The sequence below is a fragment of the Prionailurus viverrinus genome, chromosome A1 (genome assembly GCF_022837055.1).
Source record: "Prionailurus viverrinus isolate Anna chromosome A1, UM_Priviv_1.0, whole genome shotgun sequence".
NCBI classification, from domain to species: domain Eukaryota; kingdom Metazoa; phylum Chordata; class Mammalia; order Carnivora; family Felidae; genus Prionailurus; species Prionailurus viverrinus.
In genome coordinates this window covers 82,844,354-82,866,676 of record NC_062561.1, presented here as the reverse complement: position 1 = coordinate 82,866,676, position 22,323 = coordinate 82,844,354, and the positions used below count along the sequence as shown (strand labels likewise).

The following is a 22,323-nucleotide window of genomic DNA, read 5'->3' as shown; positions in this document are numbered from 1 at the left end:
CTGTCTCTCTCTGCCTCTCCCCCCCTCTCAAAACAAATAAATAAGTAAACATTTTTTAAAAATTGGGAACATGGTTGCCAGCACGTCCAGGTTTACAAACTCACTCCTGCTAACGTAGCTGCTGCCGCTGAATTGGAGACAGAGGCACAGGCTTCCTGGCCTCCCCATGCTCCCCTGCCCCTCCTCTACCTCGTGTGTCTTCAGGGTGAACTTGAGGGTACTAAGTCCAGGGGGCAAAGGCCCAGCAGCTGAACAGCACTAGCTCCATACTGGAAGCTTCTGTGACCAAGCGGGAAGAGGTGAACCTGGCCAGGACGGCAGCCCCCGCTGTGGACTCTGGTTCCTAAGCTCGGACTCTCCTTTGCCGGGCGAGGGAAGTGCTCAGCTGGTTTCCTGTCCCTGATGAAGAATAAACGATTTGTCCCCCTGGGCTGCAGACAAACAGCATTAACAGGTTGGCATTTCCTCTCCTTTGTAAAGCGCACTCAGCAAACCTCCCCAGTTGACTATGGTTTGGTAAATTGTTATGTTAACAATTATGACACCTGCAGTGTTTTATAAAGCAACTAACTTGGGGCACCCAGGTGGCTCAGTTGGTTGAGCAACCGACTTCGGCTCAGGTCATGATCTCAAAGTTTGTGAGTTGGAGCCCTGCGTTGGGCTCTGTGCTGATAGCTCAGACCCTGGAGCCTGCTTCGGATTCTGTATCTGCCCCTCTCTCTGCCCCTCCCCTGTTCATGTTCTGTGTCTGTCTCCCAATAATAAATAAACATTAAAAAAAATTTAAAAATAAAAAAATAAAGCAACTAACTTAATAAAATCACTAACGTGAGGGGAAAGATCATGTAGGAAAGCAGCTATGACACATGCAGGCTGTTCTCCCCAACACCAAACTCCCTGCTCAGGGTGACAACGCTGTAGTGTCCCCAGACCTCCCCGATACGGACACGGGTCCGGCGAGCACGAGAAACACACACTCCTCCCCAGAGCGCCTTGCCCAGGGGTGCCATGGCCCCTGCATGCATCCCTTAGGACTGGTTGGGGAGGGGCGGTATGTGGCTCTGACAGAGCACTGACCACACACCTACCACAGTGTGGTCACTGCTTTGCACCCTGTGGCCTTATTTAATTTGTACGATTTTATTTCACAGATGAAAAACAGGCCCCCAGAATTTAGATAATTTTTCCAAAGTCAAGTATTTGGCTAACGGCAGAGACAAGATATAAACCAGGTCAGCCCAATTTCAAAGCACAGTTACATCTTCTAAGTGGGAAAGCACGTATTTACCTGAGTGCAGGCATTTAAGCTTACATTCACGAAGCAGCCAGAGAATTTTTACTAAATTCCTCTGTGCACGAGACACATGTGCCGGGCCACGGACAGGCCACACAGACCGGCCCTTTAAGAACACTGCAGCTAGAAGTGAGAAACAGAAGTAAACATGCAGTTAGAATCCAGAACTAACTAACTAACTAATGCAGAACTAACAGGGGTCCCCACGGGTGGGCCCAGACGGAGGGAGACCCATGCCTCCCAACCATGGAGGATGGACGGCCTCGCCCCCCACGCGCACCTCTGGGCCCGGGGACACTGAGATCAGGGCTTCTGGCCCATGGGAGGGCGGGAGGACATCGGCTGCCACAATTCTGGACCGTGTGACACTTCTCCATCATTCCAGCCAGCAGGAGCCCTGGGCCTGAGGGCCCCCCGCAGCACATAGGACACACGGGTGCACAGACGCAAGTGGGGGACAGTGTGGGGCAGGGGTGCATCTGGCCATCAGTGCTGACAACTGCCCCGGATGCCCACCTCCTCCCTACACTGGCCCAGCACCCCCTTGTCTCACTGCCTCTCAGGTTTCCAGCTCAGGCTTTGGAGGAACCGAGATGGAAAGACGCAGGGATGTCTACTGTCTCGCTTGCCACAGGCCCCCCTCCCTGAAGCCACTGAACAAGGAAGGGAATAGAAGAGTCTGGTGCACCAGCCGGAGGCCCCACACTGCAGCGGGGTTGGCAGGGGGCAGCCAGGGTGGCAAAGTTGGGGAAGGGCCTTCCAAAGGCTCTAAGAACCAAAAGTTTGATTCTTTTGGGCAAGAGCAGTGTGTGAAGCAGCGGCGGGAAGGATGACCGTGATACCTGTCCGTTCTACTAGGAAATACATTCTCTCAAGACAGGTGTTCCCTCGTTCAAGCAGCGTCCAACTCCAGGCAGGTCCACAGCACACATGTGTTAAAGGAGACTGCATACACTTGACTTCCCAACACTGGTCAGCACCTGCTCCCTGCCAGGTCAGGCACCTGCAGGGCACAGCACTCCTCCCCTGCCTGTCTCTCACCCTCCGGCACCATCCTCTGCAGGACTTGCTGGGGGACCCATCACATCAGGAAAACCAGTTTATTTGAGCAGACAGGGGCAGCCAGCTCTGGGGACAGGGACGTGGGGGCTCCCAGCTCTGACAAGAGCAGGACTGGAAGAAGCAAAAGTAGCCAGGAGCCACCTTAGTCATCCAGAGTCTGTTTCCTTTGTTTGTTGGGGAACCATGGGCCTCCTGGCCCCCAGGCAGGTGCAGCCAAGCTCTTGCTCTCAGGGGAGTGGAGTACAAACTGCAAAACATGACTCCCTCCTGTAACCAAATGACCTTGAAATGAAGCTCGGGGAATAAATAATGTAGACAAGCAACCGGAGAAACGGCAGGTGGCAGCCCCAGCCTGTCTGTCCTCACCAGCGAGGTGGGGTGGGCCAGGAAACGGTCTTGGAGACATGAATTTTTTAAATTAAAAACACTGTCCAGCTTTGCCAGAAGGTCTTGTAAAAACGATCTCTCTATTGAGCCGAAGCAGAATCAGCCATGTCCCAGATGTCTTGTGTTTCTGGTCCCTGGGCTCACGCACCACCCACCCCCATAAGCATGAAGCCCACCGAGATTCCCTGGAGCAGGAGCCCCTTCCTGGCCTTGGACTCGGCAGCCTCGGGCTTGTCCGATGTCTCCCGTTTCCACCACACCGCCTGCCGAGTGCAGCCTGGACGCTGGCCTGCTGATGTGGAGAATGCACCCCTCGCAGGCTCCCGTCCCCACGACACCTATTAAATATTAAGTGGTGACGCTCCAGGGATAGGCAGCCGCCCCCAGGCATCCCCGGAGTCAAGGGGGGCACCAGGGCACCAGCACCGGGAGCCCCCCCTGGCCAGGCCCGGGTGGGTCCAGTGCCAGGCTGCAGCGCCCCCCACTACTCCCATTCAGCCCTGCGTGTCGCCCTCACCCGTGCATCCTGGAGGCAGAGGGCTGAACTTGCAAACACGTTTCTACGGTAACCGGGGAGGTGGGGTTTACTTTCCACACACTCGAAGCCTCTTTGTCGTCATTTTACGTGGTCTGGGTGGTGCCTACGAACCCAGCTCACATTAGTGATGAAGTTCACGTTTCCAAATTGAGGTCCACTCCGCGAATCGCCTGCTGGCAGCGGGCCTGCCCATCGGCACGGTTTCCAGGTGAGGCCCGGCCTGCGGGCGAGGACAGAGTGGAGCCCAGGAGGACCGCGCGGGAGCGCGCCAGCGGGCCACAGCAGCGTGTGCAAAGCCGGTCCGGGGGCGGGGGCGAGGGTTGGCCAGCGCCCCTGCTGTCCTGCGAGCACGTCTCTGTCCCGCCGTCACCCAGGCCCGCGTGGGCTCTCCCACGAGCCAAGACGGCGCGTCCCCGCATGTCCTGCCCGCCGCGCTGGCTCAGTGCCCTCGCCCGGCGCCCCGCCCTCCGCTGAGAATTCGCGCCGCATCTGCGCACACATTTCGTACGTAACTCCTCCTGATGTATGGCGGCCACGGCGGCCATGGCGTCCCAGCCGCGTGCTGCCGGGTCGGGTGGGGGGAGCGGGTTTCCTCCGGGGGGAGCGGGTTTCCTCCCTCTGTCCTCATCAGGAGAGGGGACGGGGAGGGGCTCATACCCGGGGGGCGGAGGGCGAAAGCTCAGGCCCACAGTCAGCGCCAGGTCACCGCCGAGGGCAGGTGGTGGTCAGGACCCACTCAGCTTCGTGGGCCGTGGGCGTCCCTTGTGAACGGGCCTTGTGTCACCACTCCTTCGCGCCCTCCTCCCACGGCCGCGTTCCTCTTTGCCGGCCAGCGGCCCCTCCAGCGCCGGCCTGGGTCACCCGCTGTCCGGGGCCAACCAGCTGCGTCCCCCTCCCCACCCCAGTCTTTCTCGGTGCGTCCCGTGCGCTGCACGCGCTCCAGCCGTCCTCACAGGTGGCGCGGGGGGAGGATGGGAGTACACTGCCTCCGGAACCCGTGTGGGCTTCCTGCCTTCCTGAACTGGGAAGGTGGCTTTCGCTCCCAGGCCCCCAGGGCAACACGCAATCCCAGTCTGAACTGCCCTGTGCAGGGTTGGGAAGAACGAGTCCCCATCGAGGTCCCCGTTGCCTTGGGGACCTACAGGAATGAACACCAGCCAGACCTGCTGCCAAGAGCCCACAAGACAGCCCCGCCAGCCCCCGTGTCCTCCCTACTAACCTGAGCCCTGTTCGTCCAGGGGCTCCTAGGACCCTGCACAGACGATGAGCAGGAAAAGGGTTTAATCTAATTTACAACGACTGCCAGGTCATCCAAGGCCATGAAGGAAGTGTTTGCTAGCCCAGGGGGACAGTTGTCTCCCAGCACCTGACACAGATGTGGGCACAGCAGGGCACGAGAGGGGCATGGGACAGGTCTGTCCCTGGGGCCACACACAGGCCACCCATGGAGAGCAGAGCACAAACAGGAAAAAGACAGAGTGCCGTGCTTCTCTGCAGCACCTGGTATGATACTCAGTACATGCACTTCCCGCCATGCACAGCAACTCGTCCTGCCCCGGTCTCTGTCAGCCACCGTGTCCGTCAGCACTGTCCCGCACAGCATCTAGTCCCCCTCATTAAATCCCAGGGCCTGCCCAGGGATTGTGGCTGTCCAAGGCAGCCACAATGCCATTCACTTAAGCGGTGTCTCAGACAAGTGTGTGGTGCAGGTTTGGGAGAGAGGGGAACCAGACCTATAAAAACTAACTACTGAGTAGCAGAGTAAAACCACACTATCACAATGGTAGGGTACCAGGTGGAGGGGTGTGTGTCCATGTGCTCAGGAATTCTCAGTCTGACAAGTAGAGACACTGCAAGCAATTTTTATTTTTTAAATATTTTTTAACGTTTATTTATTTTTGAGAGAAAGAGACAGAGCGAGAGCGGGAGAGGAGAGAGAGAGGGAGACACAGAATCGGAAGCAGGCTCCAGACTACATACTGTCAGCACAGAGCCCGACGCAGGGCTCAAACCCATGAACCTTGAGATCATGACCTGAGCCAAAGTTGGACGCTTAACCCACTGAGCCACCCAGGTGCCCTGCAAGCAATTTTTAAATCTGGTAGTCATAAAGAGGTGAGAACGGAGGTAAATTGTGTATGTGCATGTGTATATTGTGGGTACGTGTGTATCTGCACAGGTGTGTATATGCATGTGTGTGCGCGTGCATGTGTGTATGCATATGTGTGTGTGCATGTATGTATCTGCACCGCTGTGTGTGCATGTATGTGCACATGTGTGTGTATGCATAGATATGTGCTTGTGTATGTGTGTACATGTGTATCTGCACAGGTGGGTGTGCATGTATATGTGCGTGTATGTGTGTGCATGCATGTGTGTGTGTATATGTGTGTTTGCAGAGGTGTCTGTATAGGTGATTTTGAAAAAAAAGAACATAACTAGCATTCATATTATAATCCAGAATCCATTATGTTTTCCCTTTTTGTCTTTTTCTGCTTGAATAGAAACTGCATTTTTTTTTACAAACAAAAAGTCGTGCTGAGTCGTTCTGATCCCAGTACCCCCAGGGTCCCTCTGCTGCCTGGCCTCCTTCCATCCTTGGGAAAAACCCAGTGGGTGCCATCTTCACCACGATGTATGTCACACCCCATGACAGTGAGTCTCACCAGGGTGTGGCCAGGGTCACAGATGCCCAAGTGCCAGGCACCCTGCGGCAGGGGTCCAGGCCGGTGTCTGAAGACCCCTTGGCAGCTATGGTGTGGGACAAGAGGAGCGGCAATGAAGGCATCTCTGCAGGGGAACCTCATCGGCCTAGTGTGGGCAGCCCCCAAGACAGAGACAAGCCTGCAGGCTAACTAGATCCCTGACGGCCCCCAAGACCCATGTCAGGGCCAGCCCCACGGTCCAGGCTGGAGCTGGGGGGAGGGCCTCACGTGTGGGGGACAGCCAGCCCCCTGGGAGGGTGCCAGGTTGGGGGACTGGGACTGGAAGACCACCCACAGCAGAGATCCCCCGAGACTGTGAAGAAACCACCGGCAGGCACTGACCCTTCCCCCGCCCACCACCACCGGGACCCCCAGGAGAGCTGGGGGAGGGATGTCCCACAGGAGGTCGCAATTTCCACAGGCACTGGGCGTCCTAAATTAGCGCCTTGAGACCCCTGTTCAAGTGTGTACAGGGTCGCCTGTAGGTAGGTAGGCAGGGGGCAGGGGCACTGAGGCCAGCTTGAGTTTTATGGGCTTGGGAAAGACCTCTTCCAATGACGGAGAGACCGCTGAAGTCACAACTATGCCTGACAGACCTGCTGATTCAGAGGAATTAGTTACTTACACGTGAAGCATTTCAGCAACAGGCGCCAGATCACAAACTGGATAATTTGGGACACGCACTAAAAACAGTATTTGCTGTTCATCTGAAATTCAAATGCATCCGATGTCCTGTGTTTTATCTGACCATCTGGCCATCAGACGCAGGCAAATGGGCCCCCCTGGCAGACGCCAAGGGGCTTCAGGCCAGGCCTCCATCCACACAGCTGCTGGAATCACTCTTTGTTCAGGGCCATGAGAACCTAGAACAGATTAAATGGGTTTATAAAAGCCAGAAACAGGTCCTTGTTGCACCACAAGGTAGTGCAGTGACACATATGGCCATTACCTAGCCCACGTGCACCTTTCTGGAAAACAAAGCAAGACTGGGTGAGGGTGATTTGCCCGCCGACAGCCCCATGTCCCTGGTCCTGGGCGCCTGCAGAGATGCTCCAGGTCACACACCAGAAAGCACTGGGCGTCTCTCCAGGCCCTTCCAGAACAGTTTTTGCCTCTGGCGGGCCACATGCACAGCCAGGAGAGAAGGATCTTTCTGGTCCAAGGGTGCTTTAAAGGCAGAGGCTTCATGTCATACGGTCCTCAGAAGCACAGGCCAGATTTTCTCCACCACCTGGCTGGCCTCTGCACAGCCACACACGACACGGCCCTGTGCCAGGCAGGTGTGGGGGCCAGAGTGGCAACCCTCCAGAGCTGTTGGCTGCAGGACCCACTGGTCCCCTGAGGGCAGAGAGCAGAGGACTGCACACGGACTTCTGCAGGCAACAACCCCCCCAGCACTCAGTGTTGACAGTCTGAGGGTAGGAGCACCCCAACACAGGGTTGACAGTCTGAGGGTGGGAGTTACTTGAACACAAGGATGACAGTCTGAGGGCAGGGATGCCCCAATATACTTGGGATTGACGGTCTGAGGATGGGGGCACCCCCTGAGGGTGGGGGTTCCCCAAACACTCGAGGATGATAGTCTGAGGGCAGAGATGCCCCAAATACTCAGTGTTGACAGTCTGAGGGCAGGGGCACCCCTGAATACTTGGTGTTGATAGTCTGAGGGCGGGGGTGCCCCAAACACTTGGTGTTGATAGTCTGAGGGTGGCGGTTCCCTGAACACTCAAGGATGACAGATCGAGGGCAGGGGTCCCCCAAACACTCGGTGTTAACAGTCTAAGGGCGGGGGTGCCCCAACACAGGGTTGAGAGTCTGAGGGTGGGGGTTCCCCAAACACTTGAGGATGACAGCCGAGGGCAGGGGTTCCCCAAACACTCAGGGATGACAGTCTGAGGGCAAGGGGACCCCTGAACACTTGGTGTTGACAGTCTGAGGGTGGGGGCACCCCAATACTCAGGGTGGACTCTCATGAGGTAGCTGGGAAAGGAAGCAGTGACCTCAGGACATGTGCTAAAACTAGGTAGGACTCCCTCTTTTGCAGCCCCTGGCAGGACCCAACGTCAGCCCCACTTGACAGGTAAATGCTGTGGTGTCTTCTGACACTCCCAGGGGGAGTCTTCCCACATGACCCCCACACGCAATCCAGCATCTCACAGCCACGTCATGTGGCTCTCTGCATGGACCAGCATGTGACACAGTGTATGAGTTGCAAGGACTCAGAAGTTATTTCCTAAGGAAAAGTAGACCCTTCTGGAAACTTCAGGCCCTAAATCTCAGCTCCTCCCCAGGGGCTCGGCCCCACCTGAGCCCCCTGGGCAGTCTCGGGTTCCAAGGCCAATGCCACCAAATCCCAGCCCAGGAGTGAACGTCATCTGGAGGCCACTACAAAGACTGTGTTCTTCCAGGCAGGACGCACGTGGGGATTCTTGGGGTTAAAGGTGAAGCTGGAAACACGGACCCAGTGAACACGGGGCCACAGGCCAGAAGGAGGGCATACTTGTGCTCGTAAGGGTTAGGACCCCAAAACTCCAGTGCTGTTGCCTCTGGGGATTCCAACAGGGTCTGGCCCTAGCCATCAGCCAGAAAACCCCATGTTGCAAGACCAGCCGGCCCCAAGCTTGCCCAGGACGGGAGCACGGGAAAGGGCTTTGCCAGGAGGCAGAGTCCGGTGGTAAGCTGTTTCTTGGGCCGGAGAACGGCACACCCAGATGCCATCGGCTGGAGATGTTCTTAGGACACAGAGAAGCTGAGGGGGAGGCTGCTGCCGTCGCCTTCATCCCCAGAGCCCCCGTCCTCCCTCCTCTGGGACACTGGGCCGCAGCCTGGGTGATGCAAGCCCTGGGAGACTGCGGCCCCAGCGCCTGGCAGATGTCAGCATGTCCAACATGCAGGTGGTGGGTATCTCAGGCCCTGGCAGCAGGCAGGTGGTGGGGGGCACAGTCTGGGCATGAAGGGGGGCACCAGGCCTCTCCACTGGTGTCCGTGAGCCTGCGGGCCATGCTCTGCCAACTCCTGAGCCAACAAGGAGAATGCCTCCCACCTGGGAAGGTGCAGTTAAGGTGCAGGAAACATATACCAAAACGCCAAGCAATGCTTTGCCCGGACGGCTGACCCGGCTGCCGGCGGGGATGTCCACAAGAGCCCTCGAGTGGGACGTGCCATCTGAGAACCACAGTTGTGTCTCTGAGTGAAATGGGGCAGAAGAAGCAGACTATTTACGGGCTGGGCTCCTGAGCTGGGCCGGGACATCTGGCCACTCCTTGCCTTTCTCTGGTGGCTCACAGAGGCCTTCTTGCCCCTGCACACCTAGGAAACCAGACACATCCCGGACTTGGAGGTGGGGGCTGCCTCCTCCACGGCGACCCCCTTCATGTCGTCAGGCATCTGCCCGTCAGAGCGCCAGACGTTCAGCTCCGCGAACACGCCCGTCTCGATCATCTCCTCCTGCCAGGGAATGGGGCAGTTGCCAGTCGCGAACTCCTGGAAGAACTCGGTATCGGCTTTGTCGAAGGCCACGCCCTTGACCGTGGAGAAGGCGCCCACATCCTGGATGTTCTTGGCATAGACTGTCCTGGAGTCTGGGACGAAGGGGGGTGTCAGCATCCCTGTGAGGAGACAGAAAACAGGGATGGGAAATGCCGAAAACAGAAGGAAACGGCCGTGTGCTCAGCGAGCAGGGCTGCCCTTCCAGGATGTCCGAAGGCTCAGGACGGGTGTCCGGGTGCCGCACAGCACGCTGGGCGGGTGTGAGGGTCTTAGCATCCAGGCAGGATGCGCCTCCTGGGCGCCCATGGCGAAGGAACAGCCTGCTCTGGTCTGTGTCCTGACACCTGCCTCCCAGGGGGCTTCCTTGTCTGCAGGTGCAACACCTCGAACCCAGCACAGTCAGGCTGAGCATCTCGCTTTCTTTCCAAAGCCGGCTTGTCTCCCAGCCCGCTCGGGAGCCAAAGTCCTTCAGTCACCAATATACAACACTAGCCACGTGACCCCCGTGGCCGCACCACCTGCCCTTCCCTTCAGTGTGGGCCCCGGGCTGAGCCACCTGCCAGACCGGTGGCATGGCCTGCGGAAACCCCCCCCCCCCCTCAGGCCCCAGATCTCCTGGCTCCCATCTTCCCTACACCAGCACCACCATCCAGCCACAGAGCCCCCTCCCTGCAAAAGCAACTCCTCTCCTTTGGGCATCTGACGCTTGGGGCTCCGGTAGGGAGTCGCAGCTCACACGCCCTACCGTAGGCTCGGGGCTGGGGCTGCATCTGCACACGCTCACCTACACGTGTGTCCCACAAGGGACACCTGACAACACAGACTGAAGGAACGAGGTTCTCCCAAGACGATGGCTTGAGGGATCCTGCCTTGTCTTGGATCAGGGGCTCCTTGAAAGTACAGGGTGTGGAAACCCACAAGCACAGGTGTGGATCTTCAGTTCAAAGGTGGGCAGCACCCCAAGCATCCCACCCAACACCAGCCTGAGAAACCTCTGTGTGGACAGAGAAGTGGGGATGGTGGGTTAGTTGGGGACAGGAGGCCACGGGGCATCTCTGCTGGCATCACCGCAGAGCTCAGGAGGTGCCAACAGGGCAGGCAGAGCAAGCAAGGACCTCCCGCCGGACCTGCCCCCTGCGGCCCCCCAGATCCAAAGGCGAGAGGACAGTACCGGCCTCCAGCTGTCTCCAGTTAATGTCCTTAAAGAGGGGGTTGGCGCGGAGCCCGTCACAGGTCCCGTCTCTGAACCCCAGGCGCTTCTCAGGGTCCTTCTCCAGCAGCGCCTCGCAGAAGTCCTTGCTGGCCTGGCTGAACTTGTCCGAGTACTTGACGGGCTCGGAGAGGACCCTCTGTCTGAGCTCCTTGTTCTCTACCTGCACAGGGGATGCGCCATGTCACGTCAGGCCCACGGAGCCCATGCAGGCCAGCACACCGCCCAGGAAGACACCAGCCCAAGGTAATGGCTGACCCTGCGTGTGTGGTCCCCGGGCCCCCGGTGTTGGTCAAGGTTGGGGCACTCTGGTTGATGCTGCGGTGCCTCTACATAACCATTCCTTACCCACTGTGAAAATGAGAAAGGTAAGAGAAAGAGCCAACTTTGCAGACAGAGCTGGCAGAGACCTCCTGACTGGGTGGAAACTGAGGGCGAGTTTGAATCCGCTTTATGGAGTATAGTTTCCACACCACAGGACCCCATTCCCAGTGACCAGGGGGCCCTACAATGACCCCAGATGCACCCTGTGCCCTTTGCAGCCCGTCTTCCCCTCCCAGCTCGGCAAACGCTGGCCGTGTGCTCTCACCACACGTTAGATCCACCTTCCTAACACTGTGCAGACACAGGCTTACTCTTCATTTGCCATCGCAGGTCTGACACCCAGCTGGCCACGGGCCATGGGACACACAGTGGGCCACCGTGGGCCCACTGCACACTCTGTGCCTGGCTCGTCAGGCTCGCACACACGGAAAACAGGGCCTCTGGTCAGGGCCGTGGGGTCAGTGAGAGCTCTGTGCTGGGGCCCCCGCTTTATGCGGATCCCACAGCACTGGCTCTTCTGCATGGTTGCAAGTCAGGAGAGAAAACGAGTTAGCAGCGATCAGGGCGGCCGTGCAGAGCCACAGAGTGGCCGGCTGTGTTAGCTGTGCGAGGACTCTGCTCCTGGAAGACTGGGTGTCTCAGGACCAGGGTGACCTGGGGACAGACACGTTCGGGACCCCGGCAGAAGAAAGTGAAGGGCGTGACCTCCAGGCAGGCCCGGGGCCGCCTAAATACTGCTGTTCCCACCAGGCCCTGGAGACGCCTCCTGCCCGCCCTGCCTCCTCAGCCCCAGCTCCCCGCATGCCCAGCGGCCCACCCGCCAGAAGAGGCTGGGTTTCGAGCAGGCGGCGAGGCCCCCAGATACCATCTTTGGGGGACACTGCAGTGTTTACAAATGGCAGCAGACTTGCTGGCACCACTTCCCCAACAGCATTCGCTCCTACACGTCTCTGTGACATTTTGGTGATTCTCACAGTATTTCAAACATTTTCATTATTGTTTTATTTGCTATGGTGATCAGTGATCACAACCTGCTGAGCTCCCAGTTAGCTGTAAGTATTTGTTAACTAAGGTACGTGGACTGTTTTGGACGGAAAGCCACTGAACACTCAGCAGCCTGTAGCATGTGGACATGTGACCTTTACACACACTGGGAAACCAGAAAGTTCATTTGACTTGCTTTACTGTGGCATCTGCTGTGTCATGGTGGTCCGAGCTAGACCCCGGGTGTCACTGAGGTAGGCCTGTGTTTGTGGTTTGGGTGGGTTGGGGTAACAGCACCCTGCAGACTCTGGGGCAGATGGTGCAGGAGAGAGGGTGGGGGGCCAGGGGCAGGGCACAGAGACGCGAGGCCCACTGCCCTCTATTCAGAAAGGTTGCAGTGCTGGAGGGGGCGACAGTGAGCTCGCTGGTCTGCCGTGGAAGGCAGGGGGGGACGAGGCCGCACCCCCATCCCTTTTAGACCAGCTTGGCCCCAGGTGGGCTGAGTGCTGCTCTTGGGGAGGGGGATTGGGGAGGCCCAGGCACGGCTGATTCTAAGACACATCTCGGTGTGGGGAGCTCCACGACACGAGGCCGCCACATCCCCTCCCTTGCCCACGAGAAGCCTAGTGCCCAAGATCTGAACAGCACTTCCCCCGCCACAAGCAGGGTCACCGTGGGGCAGCTGCAGGACACCTGCTCCTACGACCCCCACGAGTGGGCCATCACAGGATGACAGAGTGACCTCCTACCTTCTCCCCGCGGGCGCGGAAGGGTCCTCTGGCCGCGATCATCTCGTACAGTGTGACCCCCAGGGCAAAATAATCCACAGAAAAGTCGTACTCCTCACCCTGCAAGAGCTCAGGGGCCATGAAACCTGCCGGGCAACAGCGCAGACTCAGACTCAGCACGTGGTAGCAATCACTCACCCGGCCCCAGTGGGCACGGAACCGGTGTCCCACATGCACGACCACAGGCTTCACACGCAGACCTTCCCTTCCGGGCTGCATGTGCAACAGCACTCCCAGCCCACGGCCAGTAAGTAGTTAGAGCCCCCAGGTGTCACAACCCAAACTCTCTGGACACTGCCAAGTGTCCCCTCCCGGCAGAACTGCCCCTGCTTGAGAACCACTGCCGTCCACATCACATGAGCTGTGAGGCCCCATCTTCCCTGTGGCACACCACAGCAGATGAGCAGAGTGATGGTCCCTCAGAACCACAGCAGACAGACAGAGTGATTGGTCCCTGAGACCACAGCAGAGTGATGGTCCCTGAACACAGCAGACAGAGAGGCGGTCCCTGAGACCACAGCAGACAGACAGAGAGGTGGTCCCTGAGACCACAGCACACAGACAGTAACAGTCCTCGCTTGCCACTCAGGTACAAGTGTGACCTGTGGAGTGGTGGGTGTGTGGTCAGAGATAGGCACTACCCGTTGATTCTGGAAAAGGGCACAAAAGGACAGAGTGAGTCCCAAATGTTCCAAATCCAGATGCCTACCACTGCCCCACCTGTTCCCATGTCAGGTCAGCCACATTTGGGAAGTTGGGGCCACGTGGGGGAGCCCCACATTGTGAAGGTCCACATCCCTGAAAGCAAGCTCTGGGCCTCCACTCCCTACCTGCCACTGTACGGAAGCCAGCCAGCACATGGGAAGGGTGGACAGGCCAGTTTCTGGGACCCACGGTCCACTCCCCGGGGACCAGGGGTCGGTGCTATGGTCTAGGTGCAGGTGGCTTCTGTTCCTGACCGCTTCAGACATTCCAAGGGAAGCAAAGCTAATGTGTCTGTTGATTTCCTGTCCCTCCAGGCCCTCAGTATACCATGTTCATGGCCAGGTTCCAATAGGTGGTGTGCTCAGCAAGGCAGCCAAGCTGATATGACCAGAGATTCACCTGTTCCTGACAGGTTACAGGAGTCAAATCCCACAGACCCTCCGGGACCTGACACCCCTTCACCCCTTTGTAGGTCCTGCTTTTCAGGAACTGAAAAGACTCCAGACTGCTCAAATGCTATAAGAAAGATGTGTTTCACTGGCCACAACTTCTAGGTTGAAACATGGTCTAGGAAAAAGGCCAGCCAGGCCACAGGGAGAGGATCAATTTCTGAGCAAACACACCAGTGGTGCCTCTGCTCTGCTTCCCAACTTGGTCTGGATGACACATCGCTTTGTATCCCCAGGACCTACGTGGCATCCGGGAAAGAGCAAGCACGAGTGAACATTCGTCACCTGAATGCACAGGTGAGTGAGTGAGTGAGTGAATGAGTGAGTGGGCAAATGAATGAATGAATGAGTGAACACTCCACTGTCTAGTTACTAATTCTTCCCCGCGTTGACCCAGCCCCGTGTCCATGGGGTCAGAGGGCACGCTCACATCCCCTCCACGCAGGGGTCACAGCCTGCTGACTGCGGCCATAGCAGGCAGGGTGCAGAGTGGCTGCTGGGGAGGATCCAGCAGGCGTCACCCCAAGCTCCACGGTAACCTCTGCTGGGCCTCTTTGTGGGTCACACCCTGCCCCTGCCCCCAAAGGCACAGAAAACGAGACCCTCTGCTCAGAGACAGGCCGCGGCCACAGGAAAGCCTGCGGGGCCCTCTGCTGGCCGGTGGGGCCCTCACACATGGGCCTGAATACCACCAGGGCCTGGAGTCAGACCACTTGGAATCCAGCCTGCGGTGCCTTATTCTCCACAGCCTTCTCCTAACGATTTGACTCACCCCAAAATATGTGGGGTGTTTCCACTCACACACTCACACTCAGGGCTGGAACTTCATAGACTCTGGCCAAGGACCTGGAAAACTCAAGATAGGACCTTCCCTAAACAAAGCCACAGGTGAGGACAGACCCACCGTGGCAGCTCCTCCCCAAAGCCAGATCAACCCAGGACAGGATCTGCTGAGGGTCCCTGGACCTTCCGGGACAGGGTGGGGCAGGGGGCTGACCCTCAGGTGCCCCTGGACTGCCGGCACTGAGGTCCCCCTGCAGCTTGGGCAGCTGTGCTATGCCCGCCCCGCCCCTGTTCCCCTGTTCCCAGGGTCTCCTGGGTTCTCTGCAGGCCTGGGCTGGGGGATGTGGGGGAGCAGCAGAATGTGTTGTGCACTGCACACACATACACACGCGCACACAGTGCACACACACTCATACACAAGCAAACACGGACACACGTGTGCGTGCGTACATACACAGCCGCGCACACACACAGGACGAGGGCAGCCCCCTCCCCTGAGGCCACCCCGCCTGCCTCACACCCTACCCAGGGCTCTCTTGGACAGGGAAGGCCCTGGCCACACTGCGGTGGGGGCTGGGTACCCCTCGGGGCTCTCCCAGGCTGCCCGCCTCGGTGGGGGTATAGCCGGTGATCCACTGAGCACAGACCCTCAGGGCTCCAGCCAACATGGTCAGGCTCCCCTCCAGACAAACACATTCCGCTGATGTCTGGAAAGCCACTGAAGGCAGAAGCTTCTATCTCAGAGGGTGTGACACGTCCGGACCAGCAGGCGGGAGCGGTCATCCCTGCGGTGGGTGCAGCTCTCGAGCTGCCGGGCGTGCCTGCTGGCCAGGCCCCGTGGTTTTGCTATTCACTATGACAGATGGGGACCCCCACGAACCCCTAGGGCCTCAGCCCCCACCCTCGCCCTCAGGTGCTAACCTGGGGTTCCTGCATAGCCCTTGGTCTTGGTCTGCCCGTCCTTCAGCTCCACGGCCAGCCCAAGGTCAGATATTCGGATATTACCTGAAAGCAAACATGGACTGAGGTCACACACAGCTCCACAGAACAAAGGCGCCTGGTGTTCCCAAGCCTGCAGGAGCCAAGGGCAGCCTCTGCCCACATGCGCACACACACACAAGGGCACACGTGCGCCCATGGGCACACACTCGCAGCACGGGCCCACCCCAGGGCGCCGAGGCCAGACTGCAGGGGCCCCAGCAGATCTGCGGCTGTGAGTGGGGGCACAATCCACCCAAACCCCATTTTGAGAATGCCCACGTTTGCATGACTTGGTGACACAAAGGGAGGGTATCTAAGGGACATGAAGGAAACCTAGATCTCAATGTCACTTTCTGATGACAATCCCATAAAAGGCAGAACGAGTGACAGACCGAGGATTTATGATCAGGAACAAAATGTTAACCCTTCACCAAGAGTTCCACAGTTAACTCCTGAGTTAACTCCCTGTAATGCTTGGTGCCTAATTATGTACCAAATTTCAACTAAATCCATCAAAAACTTTAGAGACAATTGTGCAAAATGTATGAAATGAACAACAAACTTAAGATGCTTTTGGTGCCGTTTAAAGTTATAACACTCATCAAAACCGGCCCATCTCCCTACCAATGACCTGTCAGGCCACAGAGGAGAGTCTGGCAAGGGGAGGTCTGGAGGGGAAGTCAGGAGGGAGATACTGAGAAGGGGGAGGGCAGGAGGGGAGGGAGGCCACCTCACCGTCATCATCCAGAAGTACGTTCTCAGGCTTGAGGTCTCGGTAGACGATGCCCCTCTGATGTAGGTGCTCCAGGCCGCTGACAATCTGGGCTATGTAGAACACGGCACGCGGCTCCTGGAAGCCAGGGCTCTCCTCGTTCACATTGTAGATGTGGTATCTGGGGGCAGACCACGCAGATGCCCATGCTTCTCCGGCACAACAACGTGCCCCCAGTTTCCATAGGAAGTAAGATCTCAGGAAACAGTGAGAGCCTCAAAATCCTGTTTTGTGTCGGCAAAGTGGTCATTGTGGGGCCTCGGCACCAGCCCTCAGAGCCTGCAGTGCCACCGCCATGGGGAAGGGCAGACAGAAGAGTGCACGGCTATCCCTGCCTCCCCCACACTGGCCTGCAAAGCTGGAAATGGACCCCAAAGCCATCTCACCCGTGCCAGCCAAGGGAGGAAGGGCAGAGGGCGGTGAAGGAAGCCTGTGTGAGCGGCCTGAGGACTCAATATGGCGCCCCGGCAAGCGTGGCAGCCACCTCACCAAGCCCACGCACGCAGACTCCTGGTGGGCCTGCGGGACGGTCTCCTTCCTGCCTCCCTCCTCCCCATCTTTCCACTATCACGTCCTGCACAGAAGCAAGACCTGACGACCTACCGATAATAGGAAACAAACTGTTTATACCAGATAGCAACCAGGGAGAGGCCGACTCAGAAAACAAGAGAGGAAACCTCACGTGAGCCAGACCATGAGAAAGCCAGGACAACAAACTAAATGGCGTTTACATTGAACTGGTATCATAATATAGTGTAGTGCACAGAGTAGTATAACGTAGTGTAGTGAAGTATAGTACAGAACAGCACGGCATCGAATAACGTAGCGTAACGTAGCGTGGCACAGCGTGACGTGTGTAGCATGATGTAGCATGGGAGAGTTAAGCAAGCATAACGGAGTAACGGAGTATAATGTAGGATGGTGCGGTGTGGTGTGGTATTGTGTAGTGTGGTGTAATACAGTATGGTGTGGTCGTGTACTGTGGAATATGCAGTGTAGTAGAGTGTAGCATAGTGTGGCACAGTAGAGTACGGTATGGTGTAGCATAGAGTAGTATAGTGGCGTAGAGAGCCGCACAGTGTAGTATGGTGTAGTGTAGTGTAGAAGGTGTCGTGTGTAGTGTAGCATAATACAGAGTAGCATAGTATGGTGTGGCATGTTATGGCACAGTGTGGTATAGCACGGTAGTGTAGCAGAGAATGACATGGCGGTATAGTGTAGTGTGGCATGGTGCGGTGCGGGATGGCGTGGTGCGATGTAGTATAGTATAATATAGAGCGGTGTGGTATGGTATATTATGGCATGGTGGGGCATAGTGTAGTATGGTATAGTACAGTGAGATGTATCATATCATGTAGCAGGTTGTGGTCTAATATACTGTGGTATAATATAGTCGAGTATAGCGTAGCACAGGATAATATCATGCAGTGTAGTTCAGTGTCATATAGAATGGTATGGCGTATATCATACTACCGTGCAGTATGGGACAGTGTAGTATGGTGTAGTCTGGTCTAGTGTGGTTTAGTCTAGGGTAGAGTTGGGTCGTTTAGTATGGCACAGTACAGTGTCACGTAGCGTGGTATGTTATGGGAGTCTAGCGCAGCGCAGTCTAGTACGGCATAGTGTCGTAGTATGGTGCAGTGTGCTGTTGTGTAGTATGGTGTAGCGTGGTACAATAGCACATAGTGTGGCACGGTGCGGTGTAGTGCGGCACACAGCAGCGTAGTGTGATGCAATACAGTATAGTAGAGCAGCACAGCAAAGTAGAGGGCGGTGTGCTGTAATATAGTATAGCATAGGGTAGTATGGCATCGTATAGTACCGTGTAGAGTAGTACAGTGTGGCATAGTGTGGTAGGGTGTAGCACAGGACAACGTAGAGTAGTATAGTGTGGTGTGGGGTACTACGGCATAGCATAGGACAGCATAGCGTAGTATAGTGTAGCACAGGACAGCGTGGTGTAACGTGGTGTAGGACGGTGCAGTAGAGGACGGTGTGGCGTGTCCAGTCCAGTCCAGTCCCGTGTAGAGCAACGAGCTTAGGACAGTGCGATGTCATACAGTAGAGTGCAGTACAGCACAATGTCATGACCTTCTCTGCGCTTTCAGTCACGTTGCCTGTACTTCCTCTTCCGTGTGGCCTCACACGGGTTCCTTACTCAAGGCTCCGAATCCGCACCCAGGAGATGCGGCCGGCAAACACCTGACGGAGCTTCAGTGGCGACGAATTCAGCAGGAAGAATGAAGGCAGAGGGCTTGCAGGCAACACCAAGAGTGATGGCCCTGTTTGTGTGCCACGTGACTCTCCCGCAGGTGTGTGACAGTATTAACTTACTCCCCACAAGGCCCTGAGAACACTAGTGTTATTCTTCATCCCCGTTTTACAGACCAGCATGCTGAGGCAAGAGCAGGCAGGTTGCTCGACTTGCATCTGGGTCTTTCCCCGCCGAGGGCCAGTGGTCTGACTTCCCACGGGAGCCCAGAGCCAAGCTGTCAGGCCTTCAGCAAGTCCAGGCACCAGACACGCTGAGAGCAAAGCCACAGCTCCTGAAGTCAGCCACGTCGTGTTTCCGTCTCTGCCGCCATCCCCAAGAGCAGGGCCCTCGCTCACCTTCCGTTCATCTGTCCCCCCAATGAGTACTTGACCCACGACACCTGTGCCCCACGCCCGCCGCCACACAAACCCCACGTCCACCGGCAACTAGAGAGCCGTGGGCCACCTCCCCACAACCCCGCGTTTCACCGCTTGGAGAGTCGGCAACCAGGGACCAGAGAGGAGCATGTTGATGGGGGGCAGGACTTCTCCTCGGGTGTTAGCATATTCTGTGCAGGTGGGACAGCCCCCAGAGCCCCAGGGCCCCTTCTCCAAGCCTGCCCCCTGCTTACCTCAGGTCGCCTCCGTTCATGATAGTTATCACCAGACAGAGGTCGGTTTTGGTTTCAAATGCATAAGCCAGTGAGACTATAAACCTGCTGTGTACCTTTGCTAGAATCTTCTTCTCTACCATAGCACCCTGAAAAACAAGATCTCGAATAAGTACCCAGGTTTAAGCGGGAATGTGATGTCACCATAGAAGCCCAAGCCCCACAAGCCAGAAAACAGAAACAGAGTTACAAACGCATTTGAAGCAGCTTGCACAACACAAAGCAACCACAAGTAACCTACACACGTGTCTCACTTGCCCCATCCCCAGAGACAAAGTCCAGAGGACTCAGGCTTCCTGGAGCCTCCGGGAGGAGGCGGGAGTCAGACAGCCAGCCTTAAAAACGCCAGGTGAGGATCCCGCATGTCTGTGGCTGCCTGTTCGAGGCTTTCCTTCCAGTGCTTCCTTATGTCCAACCGGCTCGCCCCCTGCCACCCTGCCCTCCTCCCCGGGCCCCGGGGCAGCAGACGGCTGGGCCCCACCCTCGTCTGTTCATTTTCTATCTTCATTTTCAAACCTCACGATGTGCACTTAGAATGTCTTTTAAAGTTGCATTTGGGCAAGGAAAGCAGAGTTCCTTTTCCAAGGAGGTGCCCTCGATGGTTCAGGAGGCCCCTCTGCACCCACGCTGTGTGGACAGGTTCTGGGTTTGTCCCGCCAAGTGTTAAGTTCAGTGAGGACCCTGAACTTGGGACAGAAGACACCGTCGGGTGAGACCACGCCTGCTTGCTCCCGCAGCCCCATGTGGGGAGCGCTGGCAAGAAATGCAGTCACCCTTGGTGGCTGCTGTTTACCCCAAAAAGCTGTGTCTGTTCTATGCAGCGGGAGAGGATGGGAACCAAGCGCAACAGGAGATGAGCTCAGCTTTCCCTGTCCTCCCTACAGGGAGTCTGACCCGAGCTGGGAACGGCAGACCCCAAGCGGCAACCCGCCATACCGTTGGCTCACCTGAGCCAGGAAAACATTCTAGTTAACTGCCAGCTCTGGCTGGACCCCCCATGTGCTCCGTCAGGGCCCAAGTAAGGGCCCGAAGAGCCCCAGAAAGCCAGATTATGGGTCAACAGCCTCCCTCCAACACCAGCTCCTATATTTCATGGTGTTGGTGAAAACAAGAAGGCCAGCGGGATGCACGGTGCAGTCCACACCAACAACACAAAGCCCCCCTCTGAGGAGGGACCACGGCGACTCGCGTGTGTGTGCAGAGAGCTGGGGCCGGTGGCTCGGAGCGGCCACGCCGAGGGCCGGGCCAGAGGGGGCCTGTGCTCCGCTTGGGGCGAGAAGGCTGCCCACAGGGAGGCCCAGCGTCCCATGTGGGGCTGGACGCGGTCCCAGGTGGCCCCCTGCGGGTCTCGGGGCGCTCCCTCCTGCCCGATGTGAGCGGCCAGCTGCCCACCTGGTACCCCTTCCTTTTCTTGAGTCTCTTTTTGTTGAGCTTCTTACACGCATACAACTTGCCGGTGGCCTTCATCTGGCAGGCAGACACCTCCCCGAAGCCGCCTTTCCCCAGGACCCTGAAGTCCAGAAACCAGTCCTCCCCGGTGGGCTGGGCCTCCAGCCACTTCCACTGCAGGAAGCGCTGGAAGTGCAGGCTGTCCAGGTACTCCTGGAAGGGCGCCTGGCTCAGGTACACCAGGGTCTCCTGCAGCAGGGGCCGGAAGAGCCCGTCCCCGCCCGCCACGGGCCCCTCCCGGGCCTGCGCCATGGTCCCCTCGTCCAGGAAGCTGCAGAAGAGCTCGGCCTGGGGGTCCAGGTACGCAGCCAGGATGGCGCGAGCCTTCTGTGGCCGGAGGTCATCGTCAGCGGTGTCGTAGTCCTCGATGTCCTTCCAGAGCTCCAGAGCCGGCGCATGCCTCTGGTCGGCCCCCAGGAACTGCTGGAACAGCCGCTTGCCGATGGGCTGCTCTGAGCACACACTCAGGAACGCCAGGTCCAGGCTCTCCCGGAGGCCCTGGCACTTGGACAGCGGGGGCAGCTTCAGCTTGGCCAGGTACTTCCTGTCCCGAGAGGATGGGCCGCTGCTCCCATCAAAGCTGCCCCGGGCAGCGATGAAGGCTGAGTTGGCCACCACCGTCTCCAGGGACCCGAAATCCATCCTGGCGCTGGCCTCCCACCGTGTCGGGCACGAGGGGCCTGACCTGCCGCCCTGGGTCCGTGCCCCCTGCCCTCCCCAGATGGCAGGCGTCCCAGCAGGTGCAAGGGTGACTGGAGGCCGTGCCAGGAGCCCAGGGGACCCAGCTGACGCAGCTCTGGCCAAATCCCAGCCCGGGGTCACAGAGCAGGTGCCAGAAAAAGACAATCCCCTAAGCGGCTTCCAATCGGATTAGACGGCCCGTCCTCGGGGCTCCCTCCTCCTGAGGGCCTGACAGAAAGGACAAACCCGGGCCCCGTTGTGTCTGGCTGAAGCTGCCCTCAGCCTAGGCAGGCGGGGACACGTTTGTTTTCTCTAGACGACAGGAGACCAAACAGAAGGCAGAGGGGCCCAGGAGAAACCCTGATTTAGTAAAGATGGCTGGTGGTTTTCCCACTATATTTCATTTTTGTCTTAAAAAAAAAAAAGCAAGTGGGAAGAAAAACAGGTGATCATAGAAATTCACGTAGAAAAGGCAGTGAGAGCTCACAGGAGAACAGCCTCCTGGAGTGTCCATGGTTCCCTGCTGGCAGGGCAACTGTGGCTGTGTGGGGACCGGGCCTGACACGGACAGAAGCCTGCCCCCAGGTCACCTGCCAGCTCTGAGACCTAAGGTAATCCCGGCACCTGCCCAGGGATCAGCTCCACATCTGCTCCCTCCCCTCTCCTGGGCTGTGCCAGCAAAGCAGAATGCCTGTAGAAGCTTCAGGTGAGGTGAGGACCGAAGCAGGAGACCCCAGCTACACCCAGGGCTGAGGCCCCACACAGAAACAGGAGTGAGAGAGGGGTGCAGAGGCCAGC

General features: G+C 57.6%; 1 protein-coding gene and 1 long non-coding RNA gene across 2 annotated transcripts; both read right to left on the bottom strand.

Annotated features, from left to right (window-relative positions):
- Positions 1-309: 309 nt before the first annotated feature.
- Positions 310-3,657, bottom strand: LOC125170278 (uncharacterized). The gene is made up of 3 exons (XR_007153958.1): positions 3,261-3,657; positions 1,289-1,417; positions 310-399 (listed from the first exon to the last, which is right to left on the bottom strand). It is a non-coding gene; the product is annotated as an uncharacterized LOC125170278 (long non-coding RNA).
- Positions 3,658-9,295: 5,638 nt separating this feature from the next.
- On the bottom strand, positions 9,296-21,486 carry GRK1 (G protein-coupled receptor kinase 1). Its single transcript, XM_047858294.1, has 7 exons — positions 20,788-21,486; positions 19,357-19,484; positions 16,435-16,592; positions 15,640-15,723; positions 12,743-12,867; positions 10,647-10,848; positions 9,296-9,594 (listed from the first exon to the last, which is right to left on the bottom strand). The coding sequence occupies exons 1-7, from the start codon at positions 21,484-21,486 to the stop codon at positions 9,296-9,298; spliced, it is 1,695 nt and encodes a 564-aa protein (XP_047714250.1).
- Between the last annotated feature and the right edge of the window lie 837 nt (positions 21,487-22,323).

What these genes read in the sequence shown, in the direction of transcription:
- GRK1 (XM_047858294.1), bottom strand. Translation starts at nt 21,486, where the DNA reads ATGGATTTCGGGTCCCTGGAGACGGTGGTGGCCAACTCAGCCTTCATC. An exon ending in CGTACTTCTGGATGATGACG is followed by an intron (nt 15,724 to 16,434) that starts GTGAGGTGGCCT and finishes GTTTGCTTTCAG; the next exon opens with GTAATATCCGAATATCTGAC. An exon ending in TCCGCGCCCGCGGGGAGAAG is followed by an intron (nt 10,849 to 12,742) that starts GTAGGAGGTCAC and finishes TCCCCTGTGCAG; the next exon opens with GTAGAGAACAAGGAGCTCAG.